Source organism: Pelophylax lessonae (assembly GCF_965119305.1).
Source record: "Pelophylax lessonae genome assembly, chromosome: 3".
Classification (NCBI taxonomy): domain Eukaryota; kingdom Metazoa; phylum Chordata; class Amphibia; order Anura; family Ranidae; genus Pelophylax; species Pelophylax lessonae.
This window is the reverse complement of record NC_138770.1, coordinates 23,389,414-23,403,726: the sequence shown is the minus strand read 5'-3', so window position 1 is coordinate 23,403,726 and position 14,313 is coordinate 23,389,414. Positions and strand designations below refer to the sequence as shown.

At 49.0% G+C, this 14,313-nt stretch overlaps 4 protein-coding genes across 4 annotated transcripts in view; 3 read left to right on the top strand and 1 right to left on the bottom strand.

Annotated features, from left to right (window-relative positions):
* Nucleotides 1–4,184, bottom strand: part of LOC309550784 (gastrula zinc finger protein XlCGF66.1-like) — a 44,624-nt gene extending 40,440 nt beyond the window's left edge. The window contains exons 1-3 of the mRNA XM_082251120.1: nt 4,137–4,184; nt 3,496–3,605; nt 3,234–3,368 (exon numbers count right to left, since the gene is read on the bottom strand). Of these exons, the coding sequence (XP_082107246.1) occupies nt 3,234–3,368; nt 3,496–3,579 (219 nt within the window). The 5' untranslated portion in view covers nt 3,580–3,605; nt 4,137–4,184. The remainder of the gene's footprint in view (nt 1–3,233; nt 3,369–3,495; nt 3,606–4,136) is intronic.
* Nucleotides 1–14,284, top strand: part of LOC309549786 (uncharacterized protein) — a 304,712-nt gene extending 290,428 nt beyond the window's left edge. Inside the window, exons 3-7 of the mRNA XM_082250292.1 lie at nt 10,483–10,606; nt 10,723–10,820; nt 10,900–11,102; nt 12,797–12,825; nt 13,682–14,284. Of these exons, the coding sequence (XP_082106418.1) occupies nt 10,522–10,606; nt 10,723–10,820; nt 10,900–11,102; nt 12,797–12,825; nt 13,682–14,127 (861 nt within the window). The 5' untranslated portion in view covers nt 10,483–10,521 and the 3' untranslated portion in view covers nt 14,128–14,284. The remainder of the gene's footprint in view (nt 1–10,482; nt 10,607–10,722; nt 10,821–10,899; nt 11,103–12,796; nt 12,826–13,681) is intronic.
* LOC309550687 (uncharacterized protein) overlaps nt 1–14,313 on the top strand; it is a 411,684-nt gene that overhangs the window by 289,068 nt on the left and 108,303 nt on the right. The window lies entirely within an intron of this gene.
* The window catches only part of LOC309550248 (uncharacterized protein), a gene marked incomplete at its 3' end in the record, with an annotated part of 251,308 nt that continues 242,948 nt past the window's right edge, over nt 5,954–14,313 (top strand). Inside the window, exon 1 of the mRNA XM_082250658.1 lies at nt 5,954–5,974. The remainder of the gene's footprint in view (nt 5,975–14,313) is intronic.

Sequence of the window (14,313 nt, the reverse complement as noted above, 5' to 3'; positions counted from 1 at the left end):
TACCGTTAAAGTCCCCCACAACAATCAGCGGGGTGCCCACTTTGTCTAGCGTGAAGTTAAGCAATTCCCTAAGAACTAAAGATGAGAACGGGGGCGGAATATAAACCACCGCCAACACACACGTAAACTGAAACAGTACACAATGCAAAAAAACAAACTTTCCCTCAGGGTCCACCTGCACCCCCAGTTCCCTGAAAGCCAGCGCCCTGTGAACCAGAACACTGACTCCCCTGGAATATGTGGAGTGGGTGGAGTGATACCCCCACCCCACCCAAGAATATCGCAAACAGTTCACAGTGTCCCCCTGCAGATGTGTCTCTTGGAGGCCTATGATGGCAGGATGGTGTTTCTTCAACTGTGTAGCAATCATAGCCCGTTTTACTGGGCACCCAAGGCCACGGACATTCCATGAGATTACAGGTACTCCAGCCATGGCAAAAGAGAAAAATGGGGTGGGGCCTCTGCCCCCCTGTACCTCCGTCGTGCAACAAAGTAGGGTGCGACATCCAGGAACAAAAGTAAAAGAGGCAAGGTGTGCAGAAACATAGAGTCCAAAAAGTCCGGTATGGGTGAAGTTCTCTCAAAAACAAAAATGGAAAGCAAAATGAAAAGTCTCAGTCCAGCAAGGCACAACGGTGCCTCGTCATAAAACTGAAAACGGGCGGGTAGCCCATAAGCGGTGCACCCGACAGCGGACGGAAAGTCCAGTGGAATCCACCCGCCCAAAAAACGCACAACCGTGCGAAAAAATCACAACATGCCACACCAGCAGTGTGGGTAGATACAGCAAAATCCAGATAGTCATACCTTGCGTAGAGCTTCATCATCCAAACAGGTAACCGTAAACGTCCCCGGCCGGGTCAATTTGTAATCCAAACATGTAGTCACTTGTAGAGGGGAGCAACCCCCAGAACACATCAGAAACCCATCACGCCACCTCTTCAACTCAGTCTCCCGGATCTTCAGGGCGTCGACGGCGGAGAGCGGGTTCGTGCACGTCCAGCCAATTCACCGCGTCCGCGGCCGTATCAAAAAAGTGTGCCCTTCCCTCAGCCGTGACACGGAGGCGAGCAGGGTACAACATGGCATACACTAGGCCCAGGCGGCGAAGTCGCTGCTTCACTTCAATAAATTTTGCTCTCTGTTTCTGCACCTCGGCAGAAAAATCAGGATAGAATGACACTCTGACCCCATTGAAGCGTATTTCCGCCTTCTCCCTGGCCAGCCGTAGGATCTTCTCTCTGTCCCGGTAATGAAGTATTTTCGCAAGCATTGGCCTAGGGGCATTGCCAGGCAGGGCCCTAGTGGGGACCCGGTGCGCCCTCTCCACTGCGAACAGGGGAGAGAAGGAAGCCCGGTCAAAAGTATCGCACAGCCAGGTCTCAACAAAGTCAGTGGGGTCCCGTCCCTCCACCTTCTCCGGGAGCCCCACTATGCGGACATTATTCCTGCGCAGGCGGTTTTCAATATCGTCCGTCTTATTCCTATTAGCCTGAGCCAGCCTAGCCGTCTCCCTGGTGTCCGAGAGTAATGTGGGCATCTGATCCTCTAGGTCACAGACGCGACTTTCAACAGCAGTGGTGCGTTCCCGCATTTTTTGTAGATCTTGACGCAGAAGGGCCACCTCCTCCGTGAGACCCCCCAGCCTGTCTTTGACAACATTCACGGACGCCGTGCATTTCTGTACAGCCATCAAGATTTGACCCAGGGTGGGCTGAGTCCCCTCCAGCACATCTCCCTCTAGCTCAGTCCCAAAGTCAAGCTGCTCAGGTGGGTCCAGAGCCCCCGGTTCCTGATGCGTGTCCCCCAGTGCCTGTGCACCCGGGAGGGGTGCAGCCTCCACAGCGCTGGTTCCCGGGAGGTCGCAAAGCTTCCTTGCGTACAGAAGAATATCGCCAGCACTGTCCTTTCCCCCCGGGCGCCCTGCCTTGGGCTTAGTGCCAGTGTCTCTTTGTTTGTCAGGGCCTTTTGAGGCAGACTGCGGCGTCCCCCCAGCGCCATCCTGGCCGGCCAAGCCAGGGACAGTGCCATCCTTTAATTTACTCCCCCGGGTCATTGCAGCACCCGCGCGGGACATGGAGGGTGTAGGGAGGTAGCAGCCCAAGCAGTGAAGTAGTCCCTGGTGGTCAGTGGGTCAGCAGATAGAGGCCGCCGCTTACCGGATCCACGCCGCCACGAGCGGGCGCCCGCCGTAGGAAAGGCCGCGGCTTCGGCTCTCGACTAGGCCGCAACCCGGAACTCAGCTGGAATCGCTCCGCGGCTAAAACTAGTGGCAGGCCCGCACTGCAGGAGGTGTCCCAGTCCCAGGGGAGGCAGTCCGGGTCCCAGGTCCGCAAGGATGAAGGAGGATGGCCCGGGATGCAGATCCGGCGGCGCGGCCCTCTCTCCACGGTCCAGAGCGGCCGCACACCAGGCACCAATCCGGGGGCAAGTCGTGCAGCACCAGACTCAGGGGGCCCCCCGAGAAGGATTGGGGTGCAGCAGGAAGTATCCCGGCCGGGGAAAAAGGGTAGTTTTAGCGGATTACTGGAGGAGCCCTGTGAGCTGCTTCCACTCACATGCCCAGTCGGCCACGCCCCCCGACACACACATGAACTTTAATGGAATCCCAGTCTTAGTCTGTAGGGTTCAATATTGAGTTGGCTCCGCCCTTTGCAGCTATAACAGCTTCAACTCCCCCACACCATAACCCCCCCTCCACAAAACTTTACACTTGGCACAATGCAGTCAGGCAAGAACCGTTCTCCTGGCAACCACCAAACCCAGACATGTCCATCAGATGGCCAAACATCTCATGTTCTATCCAGAACTTTCAGGGTTCCTCTGACTTATTTCAGTTTCCTGCATATACTGTCCAAGTATGCTGTATGTCTATTGGCTATTGCAAGCTGTAATATCTATATACCCTCTTCATGGTGTAATATCTATATACCCTCTTCATGGTGTAATATCTATATACCCTCTTCATGGTGTAATATCTATATACCCTCTTCATGGTGTAATATCTATATACCCTCTTCATGGTGTAATATCTATATACCCTCTTCATGGTGTAATATCTATATATACCCTCTTCGTGGTGTAATACCTATATACCCTCTTCATGGTGTAATACCTATATACCCTCTTCATTGCCTGTGTTATGAAATACAATGGATGTAACTTCTTTATTTTTGGGAAATTCAATAAAAATAAAATTACAAATACAAAAAAGAATTCCCAGCACCGCTCACCTCTCCTGTCAGCAGCTCCATCATCTTCTTGGTGACTTCTAGAATCTTCTGCATGTTGTGTCTCTCAGGTTTTAGGGAGTCACATGGAGGCACTGTGATGGTCATATGATCACCTGACTTCAGAAGAGGAAATCTCTGTATTGAGGAACCAATAGGAATATCATGTTAGAATCCCAGAATCCTCCTCACCTCTCCGGTCAGGTTTGTGTTTTATTAATAGAGATAAGAGTGATGTCATGTGACCTCCCAGAATCCTCCTCACCTCTCCGGTCAGCAGGTAGATGATCTCCAGGGTGAGGTTTAGTATCTTCTCAGTCATGTGACTCCGGTCCTCCTCCATCCTCATTGGTCATGTGATCTATACAGGTTTCCCTGTAAACCAATAATTGATGACGGAGAATGATGTGGACTGTACTGGTTGTACAATATTAGGATGGGGATGTATGGGGGATAATATGAGGGAAGAATGGACCCCGGTGGGATTACACAGAGGAACATTCAGTTTAGTGTTCTTTTGATCCAGAAGTCTCTTACCTTCGGCTTGACAGGTCACAAAGTCTTTTTTGCTAGTTTTTGATCTGCTGGTAAAGAGGGACAAAATATGATTCTTTTTATGTCAAAACAACCCCCCCCATCCCATCCCCCACACCTAATACAAGTCAACTAAGTTGTTTAAAAAAAAGACTAATCGAGAAATAAGAATGAGGAGAATGTTCCGGCCCCATAAGTGGGGAAATGTTCTGCCCCTGAAGGGGTTAATCTAGGTGTCCACACTATATATGTGTGTATCATCATCTGCTGGAGATAAAAGAGGTCACAGTGACTATGGAGAAAGAGGACGGAAATGACGGGGGGGGGGGGGGGGGGGTTACTGGGTATAAATAGAAAATAAGATCTTATTACCTCTACTGCTGCCACTTCCAGCAATGTCTCCTCTCTACTTCCTCCCAACTCACCTCTCCCCCAGAATTCCTATTTATATCTGACATCACTTCCTGTCTGTATTTCATAGAGACTTCCTGTCTGGGTAGAGATGAGATCACCACCTTGTGGAGCTCAGAGGAACTGCAGCCCTGGTAGTGTGAACACGGCCTTGTGCTGTGTGTGTATGTACTGTATATCCTTCCCCTTTCTCTCCTCCCTGAGTGTGTATGAAGAGGCGGAGCTCCTGCTGGAACAGCGGTCGGAGGAGGAAGCTGAGTCTAGGAGGGAGACTGACAGAAAGCGCAGCAGACTTGCAGGAGTGAGCGAGGAGGATCCAGTTCCTTTGCCATCTGAGGTGAGGAGAGTGTGAAGGATGTTTGTGACTCTGGTAGCTGAAAAGCTGGGAGTCATATTGCTCTGGTGAGTGGGGAAGCACTACTAAGGGGGCGCCCTCACCATCACACGTGAAACATAAAGTAAAAACGATCTAATACAGGAAGTTGAAAAAAAGCCTGGGTCATTACTAGATCTATTGTGTCATGCCTTTTGTCTGTCCAGCGAATGTGGACTACAAGAAAATGGCCGTCCCATGAATTCTTATGGGTAACTAACAGAAAATGGCTGCCCATATATTTCCAATGGTAAATATTGAGCACAAAGCTATAGCAAAATGGCGGCCCCCATGGCGTGCCATGTGGTCTTCAGGACCCAGTCCCAGGTCCCCTGGCCCCAGACAAGTGGCATCAGAAGGTCCTTAACAAAAGACCCCACCAGGACAGTCACCCCCCCCCCCCCCGCAGGAACACCGCAGCGGCCATACTATTACCGCCCCCCAAGAACCTACTAGGGGAAGGGGGAGAATAACTGGGGGGGGGGGGCTGGTATGTCCAAGAGGCCATGGGAACCGAGGGATCTCCCCAAGGTCCAACCATTCCAAGGAGGGGGCCCACGTCCACCCCGAGATTGGGGTGACAGCATTACTCACCATACCACAGTACCAGGTGGGCGCCACTCCAATTAGACCACCTCTCACCCTGGGTGGGGGTGCTGCCAGCCAGGGGGAACACTGCGACTCAGGGCGTTCCAGGTCATCACGTCCCAGTGACGGTCCACTCGCTGGGTCTTCCCCATCCATCGGGGCTCTGTCATGGCGAGGCCTAGTGCTGGACTATAACCTGTTCATACTCGCTGGCCAGGCTGGATCTAGATTATCTAGTGCAAAACTGCAGCCGGCTGTTGCTTGTAGTTCTCCAGGAACTCTAAACTAGTAAATAAAAATTACATATAACAAAAATTTCCCTTTTAAATAGCTAAGACCCAAATCCCAGCAGGGAATTAGGTCCTATTCCTAAACTAGGCAGAAACAAATGGAGGGCTGTAGCAGAGTATGTGGGGTTATGCCTGCAGGGACAGTCCCATAGGCGTGGTAAAGCTTTTTCCTGCCTATTCCTGATGGGAGAAGCATAACCCAATGGTCTAAGAAGATATGGAGCAACATCTGTTAATGAACGATAGAGAAATATTTATATCCCCCTTGGTGGGAGTGGAGATGATCCCATCTATAAGAATTTACAGTACATACACACACAGCACAAGGCCGTGTTCACATTACTAGATGTTTCTCAGGGCTGCAGTTCCTCTGAGCTCCATAAGGTGATCTCACTTCTATTCAGACAGGAAGTCTCTATGAAATACAGACAGGAAGTGATTCCAGGTACACACAGGAAGTGATGTCAGATACAGACAGGAAGTTCCAGATGAAAGGTCAGTCAGGAGATAGTAGAGAGGAGACATTACTGGAAGTGGCAGCAGAGGAGGTAATAAGATCTTATTTTCTATTTACACCCAGTAACCCCCCCGTCATGTCCGTCCTCTTCCGCCATAGTCACTGTGACGTCTTTTATCTCCATATAGTGTGGAAACCTATATCAACCCCTTCAGGGGGATCAGTTGATGAATAATATATCTATCTTCCAAAGCTGGCCATACATGGTTCAGTTTTATTGTTCAGCCAGTGGGATGAGAGAAAAAGAAACTGAAGCGATTCCCCTATCCACACATCGGAGCACTATTGTATTCTGACAATGGGGGGCGCTCCTCCGCTCTCAGAATACACCGATCAGTGATGAAGCTATTGGCTGCTGCCGCTGATCGAGTGACTTTTATCCGGCAGTGACCACACATGGATGGAAATGTGACCGATCCCTGCTGAACCAGCTGAATTTCCATGTATCTATGGTCACCTTAAGTGACTTCCTCCCCTCCCCCGCATCTCCTTCATTATGTAAATCATGCTGAGATAATCTCCCATTGGCTGAGCAATATTCTCATTTGTCTCTGAGCTCCTTCTTGCTATTCCTCGTCCTGCCTGTTGTTTCCTTGGATTGATTTTCTGTGTAGTGACCCCGGCTTCATCTCTTGGATGCGCTCGTCTGTTGCTTTCCCTGACCTTTATCCTGATTCCTGGATCTCCTCCTCATCTCTCCTCCATATCCTCTTACACAGCTTTTCTCCACACCTACAGTGACCCTGGGGGGTGGAAACTTGGCACCAGCATGCAGCAAAATCCATCCCCACCATTAGGAGCTCCGTAGAAAATTGTCTGCTATTTACACTCCATTCCTCCGCACATCACCTGCTCACATGAGAGATTACTTTCACACTTTACTGACAGATTTTTCTATCAGAGTTCACTCTTCAGTTTAGGAGAGGTAGGACGCACCCTGGAACAAATGATTTAGTTTGCAAGGGAGCCTCATATAGAGGACTCTCAAATCTCTCCATTCAAATGTCCCTCCCTGCAGAGTCTATATGTCCTATGACATCACACTGACCTCACAGCTCCCCCCCCCCCCATGTCTCTCTCTTGGACAGAGGGGTGGCTCTGGACGTGGTATACATGGACAGAGGGGTTACTGTGGATGTTGTATACTTGGACAGAGGGATGGCTGTGGATGTGGTATACTTGGACAGAGGGGTGGCTGTGGACGTGGTATACATGGACAGAGGGGTTACTGTGGATGTTGTATACTTGGACAGAGGGATGGCTGTGGACGTGGTATACTTGGACAGAGGGGTGGCTGTGGACGTGGTATACTTGGACAGAGGGGTGGCTGTGGACGTGGTATACTTGGACAGAGGGGTGGCTGTGGACGTGGTATACTTGGACAGAGGGGTGGCTGTGGATGTGGTATACTTGGACAGAGGGATGGCTGTGGACGTGGTATACTTGGACAGAGGGATGGCTGTGGACGTGGTATACTTGGACAGAGGGGTGGCTGTGGACGTGGTATACATGGACAGAGGGATGGCTGTGGATGTGGTATACTTGGACAGAGGGGTGGCTGTGGACGTGGTATACATGGACAGAGGGGTTACTGTGGATGTTGTATACTTGGACAGAGGGGTGGCTGTGGACGTGGTATACATGGACAGAGGGGTTACTGTGGATGTTGTATACTTGGACAGAGGGATGGCTGTGGACGTGGTATACTTGGACAGAGGGGTGGCTGTGGACGTGGTATACTTGGACAGAGGGGTGGCTGTGGACGTGGTATACTTGGACAGAGGGGTGGCTGTGGACGTGGTATACTTGGACAGAGGGGTGGCTGTGGATGTGGTATACTTGGACAGAGGGATGGCTGTGGACGTGGTATACTTGGACAGAGGGATGGCTGTGGACGTGGTATACTTGGACAGAGGGGTGGCTGTGGATGTCATATACTTGGACAGAGGGGTGGCTGTGGACGTGATATACTTGGTCAGATGGATGGCTGTGGACGTGGTATACTTGGACAGAGGGATGGCTGTGGACGTGATATACTTGGTCAGATGGATGGCTGTGGACGTGGTATACTTGGACAGAGGGGTGGCTGTGGACATGGTATACTTGGACAGAGGGGGTAGCGTGGATGTAGTATACTTGGACAGAGGGGTGGCTGTGGATGTGGTATACTTGGACAGAGGGGTGAATGTGGTATACTTGGACAGAGGGGTGAATGTGGTATACTTGAACAGAGGGGTGGCTGTGGACGTGGTATACTTGGACAGAGGGGTGGCTGTGGACGTGATATACTTGGTCAGATGGATGGCTGTGGATGTGGAATACTTGGACAGAGGGGTGGCAGTGGACGTGGTATACTTGGACAGAGGGGTGGCTGTGGATGTGGTATACTTGGACAGAGGGGTGGCTGTGGACGTGGTATACTTGGACAGAGGGGTGGCTGTGGATGTGGTATACTTGGACAGAGGGGTGGCTGTGGACGTGGTATACTTGGACAGAGGGGTGGCTGTGGACGTGGTATACTTGGACAGAGGGGTGGCTGTGGATGTGGTATACTTGGACAGAGGGGTGGCTGTGGACGTGGTATACTTGGACAGAGGGGTGGCTGTGGACATGGTATACTTGGACAGAGGGGGTAGCGTGGATGTAGTATACTTGGACAGAGGGGTGGCTGTGGACGTGGTATACTTGGACAGAGGGGTGGCTGTGGATGTGGTATACTTTGTCAGAGGGGTGGCTGTGGACGTGATATACTTGGTCAGATGGATGGCTGTGGATGTGGTATACTTTGTCAGAGGGGTGGCTGTGGACGTGATATACTTGGACAGAGGGGTGGCTGTGGACGTGGCATACTTGAACAGAGGGGTGGCTGTGGACGTGATATACTTGGACAGAGGGGTGGCTGTGGACGTGGTATACTTGGACAGAGGGATGGCTGTGGACGTGGTATACTTGGACAGAGGGATGGCTGTGGACGTGGTATACTTGGACAGAGGGGTGGCTGTGGATGTCGTATACTTGGACAGAAGGATGGCTGTGGATGTCGTATACTTGGACAGAGGGATGGCTGTGGACGTGGTATACTTTGTCAGAGGGGTGGCTGTGGACGTGATATACTTGGTCAGATGGATGGCTGTGGACGTGGTATACTTGGACAGAGGGGTGGCTGTGGACATGGTGTACTTGGACAGAGGGGGTAGCGTGGATGTAGTATACTTGGACAGAGGGGTGGCTGTGGATGTGGTATACTTGGTCAGAGGGGTGAATGTGGTATACTTGGACAGAGGGGTGAATGTGGTATACTTGAACAGAGGGGTGGCTGTGGACGTGGTATACTTGGACAGAGGGGTGGCTGTGGACGTGGTATACTTGGACAGAGGGGTGGCTGTGGACGTGATATACTTGGTCAGATGGATGGCTGTGGATGTGGAATACTTGGACAGAGGGGTGGCAGTGGACGTGGTATACTTGGACAGAGGGGTGGCTGTGGATGTGGTATACTTGGACAGAGGGGTGGCTGTGGATGTGGTATACTTGGACAGAGGGGTGGCTGTGGATGTGGTATACTTGGACAGAGGGGTGGCTGTGGATGTGGTATACTTGGACAGAGGGGTGGCTGTGGACGTGGTATACTTGGACAGAGGGGTGGCTGTGGACATGGTATACTTGGACAGAGGGGGTAGCGTGGATGTAGTATACTTGGACAGAGGGGTGGCTGTGGACGTGGTATACTTGGACAGAGGGGTGGCTGTGGACGTGATATACTTGGTCAGATGGATGGCTGTGGGTGTGGTATACTTGGACAGAGGGGTGGCTGTGGACGTGGTATACTTGGACAGAGGGGTGGCTGTGGATGTGGTATACTTGGACAGAGGGGTGGCTGTGGACGTGGTATACTTGGACAGAGGGGTGGCTGTGGACATGGTATACTTGGACAGAGGGGGTAGCGTGGATGTAGTATACTTGGACAGAGGGGTGGCTGTGGATGTGGTATGCTTGGTCAGAGGGGTGAATGTGGTATACCTGGACAGAGGGGTGGCTGCGGATGTGGTATACTTGGTCAGAGGGGTGGATGTGGTATACTTGGACAGAGGGGTGGATGTGGTATACTTGGACAGAGAGGTGGCTGTGGACGTGGTATACTTGGACAGAGGGGTGGCTGTGGACGTGGTATACTTGGACAGAGGGGTGGCTGTGGACGTGGTATACTTGGACAGCGGGGTGGCTGTGGATGTGGTATACTTGGTTTTTTTAAAAAGTGTGTGACACAGTTCCCCACACACGGCTAATATGTGTGGTAAAAAGTCTACAGGCTGTAAAATCCATTTGTAAAAGGGATAGAAAATTGGCTAAAGGACAGAGAATAGTGGTTAATGATCCTTATTCTGAAAGGTATAAGGTTATCAGACCGGTGTGGGTATAGGATTAAACATACAGAGGTTTTCTATGTTGGTTAATCTGAATGGACTTGTGTCTTTTTTTTAACCAGATTAACTATGTAACTATGTGTGTGGATGTTATCTATATCATTGTGTGTGTCAGGTTCCTATAAGGTGTCAGGATGTCACTGTCTATTTCTCCATGGAGGAGTGGGAGTATTTAGAAGGACACAAGGATCTCTACAAGGACGTCATGATGGAGAATCAGCCGCCCCTCACATCACCGGGTAAGAGGAGACTTTATTGTAAAGGAGAGAGCAGTACGGAGGCTCCACCTAGATCCCCCATCATCTGATAAACACATAGAAACAATGTATTCAGTCAGTGTGTGTGTTTCCTACAGATGGATCCAGTAATGGGAACCCACCAGAGAGATGTCCCCGTCCTCTGTATTCCCGGGATTCCACACAGGAAGATCACACCATCCCTCACCATCATCAGGTAGATGAGTGACAATTATTGGTAGTTCTGATTAATATACAGTATATTTGTTACAATGAATGTTTTATTATATATTCAGAGTGGAAACCTCGGGGATGATAATATTGATGTTAAAGAAGAGTATAAAGAGGAGGATGAGGAGTATGGAGTGATGGAGGAGTTTTCAGAAGGACACAAGGATATGATGGAGCCACCTAATACCAGGAACCCAATACAGAGAGATGTCCCCATCCTCTGTATTCCCGGGATTCCACACAGGAAGGTCACACCACCTGTTATAAGGTTAGTGGGCGGAGCTTATAAAACACAGACTCATGAAGACAATGTGTGGATTGTTGATGTGATGTTGCAATATTAAATCTTATATTTTACAGATGATATTCTTTCATTTTCTTGATTTAGAGTGGAGATCCAATCGATATAGAATTTGAGGTTAAAGCAGAAGAAGAAGAGAGGTATGCGAGGGATGATCAGCAGTCTATGGAGGAGGATGGAATAACGGGGACATTTATAGAGGAGGACACTCCTACAGAGATCAGCACAGGTGGGTCATTAACACTAAATACATTCCTCCACCCATACTGCTCACTGATTGGTCCAGAGTAGGGCAGAGACTGGGTGATATCAGCCTGTAATCCCCTGGTCACTTTCCTGAGCTGTGTTCCCCGTCCTGTATTCCTGTATTTCTCTCGGATAATCTTCCTTCTCTGTGCTGCAGACACAATTTATGTATCTAGACTGGATTTATGGAGATTCTGGGGATCAGCTGGCAGCAAAATGTTGATTTTCACTATAGGTGACACTAGACCTAGGCACCTAGGACATGTGTTTTGGTTCTTCTGCCCCATGGCCGGGTCTAGTAAGATCTCTGATAGAACAATTCTCCCGGGGTTACTTGCTCTGTTATTTGCTGGCTGTGCAGGGTGGAGGGATATGTCTGTATAGTCTCACACCCAAGTCACTGAGTGCAGTCTCAGGAGATGGGAGGCAGCGGTGTGGGATCTCTGCAAATTGCCTCATGTAAACATATAATATTGGTGTTCAGGAATCAGTGGAAGCTTAAGAGTGCTGACCCTTACACTATATAATTTATATTATATGTAAATGGTGGAAAGCTGTGAGAATGCCATCATCCCGGTCATAACATCCAAAAAATACCCTCCGTAGGAGTAGGGACTATAATGGGCATATAAGACAAAAGAAATTCCAAAAACATGGATTATAAAACAATATCCATTTTATTACATACAGATTGAAAACTAGATTATAAAAGAATGTGGCTTGTGAACATTTGTGAGATAGCAGTTTACCGGTATGATTACCAAGACCTCAACCAAAACATAATAATGAAATGAGACATCCGAGGCGTTTCAAAAATGAGGGTTGGCAGTCTTCTTCGGGATGCTCATATGGTAGGTATAAAGGTATTCCGGCCATATACACCGCCTTCACATGGACAAGCCAAGGATCATAAAGACAAGAAATTGTGCCACCATGATGCTTAGGCTTAAGATAGAGGGCGCTGTGATTGTCTGCAGAGCCACAGGGGGCATCAAAATAGGACCAGGTATCCTCAGATGGATGTAATTACACTAGTGACAGCAACACCACACTGCTAGATGGAACTGTCGCCCAATGATAAGTGTAATGCTGAATACAGAGCGGACAGCTGAGGTCATCTAACATGAGCTTCCAGACCCACAGATTCATCAGGCTGGGTGGTGTTGCTGCAAAAACACCGATAACAGCAAAGCACGGTGCTGTTCTGGCAGCTCAGCTGCACCACCAATCACTCTGCTCCAGCCTGTTGGTCTGGAAGTTCATGTTAGATGGTCACAATTCAGCCTCTCTTTCCAGCGTGTTATTACACAAATGTTCACAAGCCACATTCTTTTATAGTCTAATTTTTAATCTGTATGTAATAAAATGGATATTGTTTTATATGCCATGTTTTTGGAATTTGTTTTGTCTGATAGGTCCATAATAGTCCCCACTCCATTGGAGGGTATTTTATAATATATAATTTATGTTGTATAATTACATACTCCTGACCCCTGCACTATATACTCTATGTTGTACATTACATACTCCTGACTTCTGCTCTCTCCCCTCTTCCCACTGCTATACATACACATAATATGGATTCTCTTGTGTTACACCTATTTTCTACCAGCTGGTCATTTTATATTTGATGATTTGATTGGAGGACAGACTTTTACATGGTGATAATAATGTGATAACATCCTCAGACTTTGGAACCTTAAACAGAAAGTGATAATGAGGGAGGAGTCAGTAACCCAATGATGGTGGTCTTCAGGATCAGTCCAGTCTTCATCTTGGTTGTTCTCCCCCCATCCTCACTCTCTGACCTCTGGTGGGGCTCAGCCTGTCCTTGTTTAGGGGAACCAATCTGCTCATGTCTAGTAATAATCTTTGTATTTCTATTTTAGTACATGGACGGGAGATGAGGAAAACCTCAGAGGATTGTCTCACTTTGTCTCCAGACTGTAAAGTAGAAGATGAGGACATCACACAGTATAGTCCAGGAGAAAACCCGGCTACCTCAAATGTCCATCCGGCACCACACAGTGTAGATGGACCATCGTATTCCTCTTATCCTGAGGAACCTCAGACTGTGAGGGATGGTGCCGGACCATCGTATTCCTCTTATCCTGAGGAACCCCATCCAACAGATAAGAGGTTATCCTGTACTGAGTGCGGGAAGTGTTTCAGTTTTAAATCCAAGCTTAATGTGCATAAAAGATCTCACACCGGTGAGAAGCCGTATTCCTGTCCTGAGTGCGGGAAATGTTTTTCAGAGAAGTTCAATCTTTCCACACATCAGAGATCTCACACAGGAGAGAAGCCGTATTCCTGTCCTGAGTGCGGGAAATGTTTTTCAGAGAAGTCCACTCTTTCCAAGCATCAGAGATCTCACACAGGAGAGAAGCCGTATTCCTGTCCTCAGTGCGGGAAATGTTTTTCAGAGAAGTTCAGTCTTTCCACACATCAGAGATCTCACACAGGAGAGAAGCCGTATTCCTGTCCTGAGTGCGGGAAATGTTTTTCAATGAAGTCCAATCTTTCCATGCATCAGAGATCTCACACAGGAGAGAAGCCGTATTCCTGTCCTGAGTGCGGGAAATGTTTTTCAGTGAAGTCCAATCTTTCCAAGCATCAGAGATTGCACACTGGTAAGAAGCCATATTCCTGTTCTGAGTGTGGGAAATGTTTTTCAGTGAAGTCCAATCTTTACAGACATCAGAGATCTCACACGGGGGAGAAGCCACTTTCCTGTCCTGAGTGAGGGAATTGTTCCTCACTGAAGTCCTGTCTTCCTGTACATCAGGGATCCCACACAACCCTTGAGGTGTATTAGTGCCTTGAGTGCGGGAAATGTATTGTATATGAATGTTGGTTGACATGTGTGGAAGAAGCACACCCTGATATACACCTCAGATATACTCCATGGCTGATCTTCATAATGTAAGAA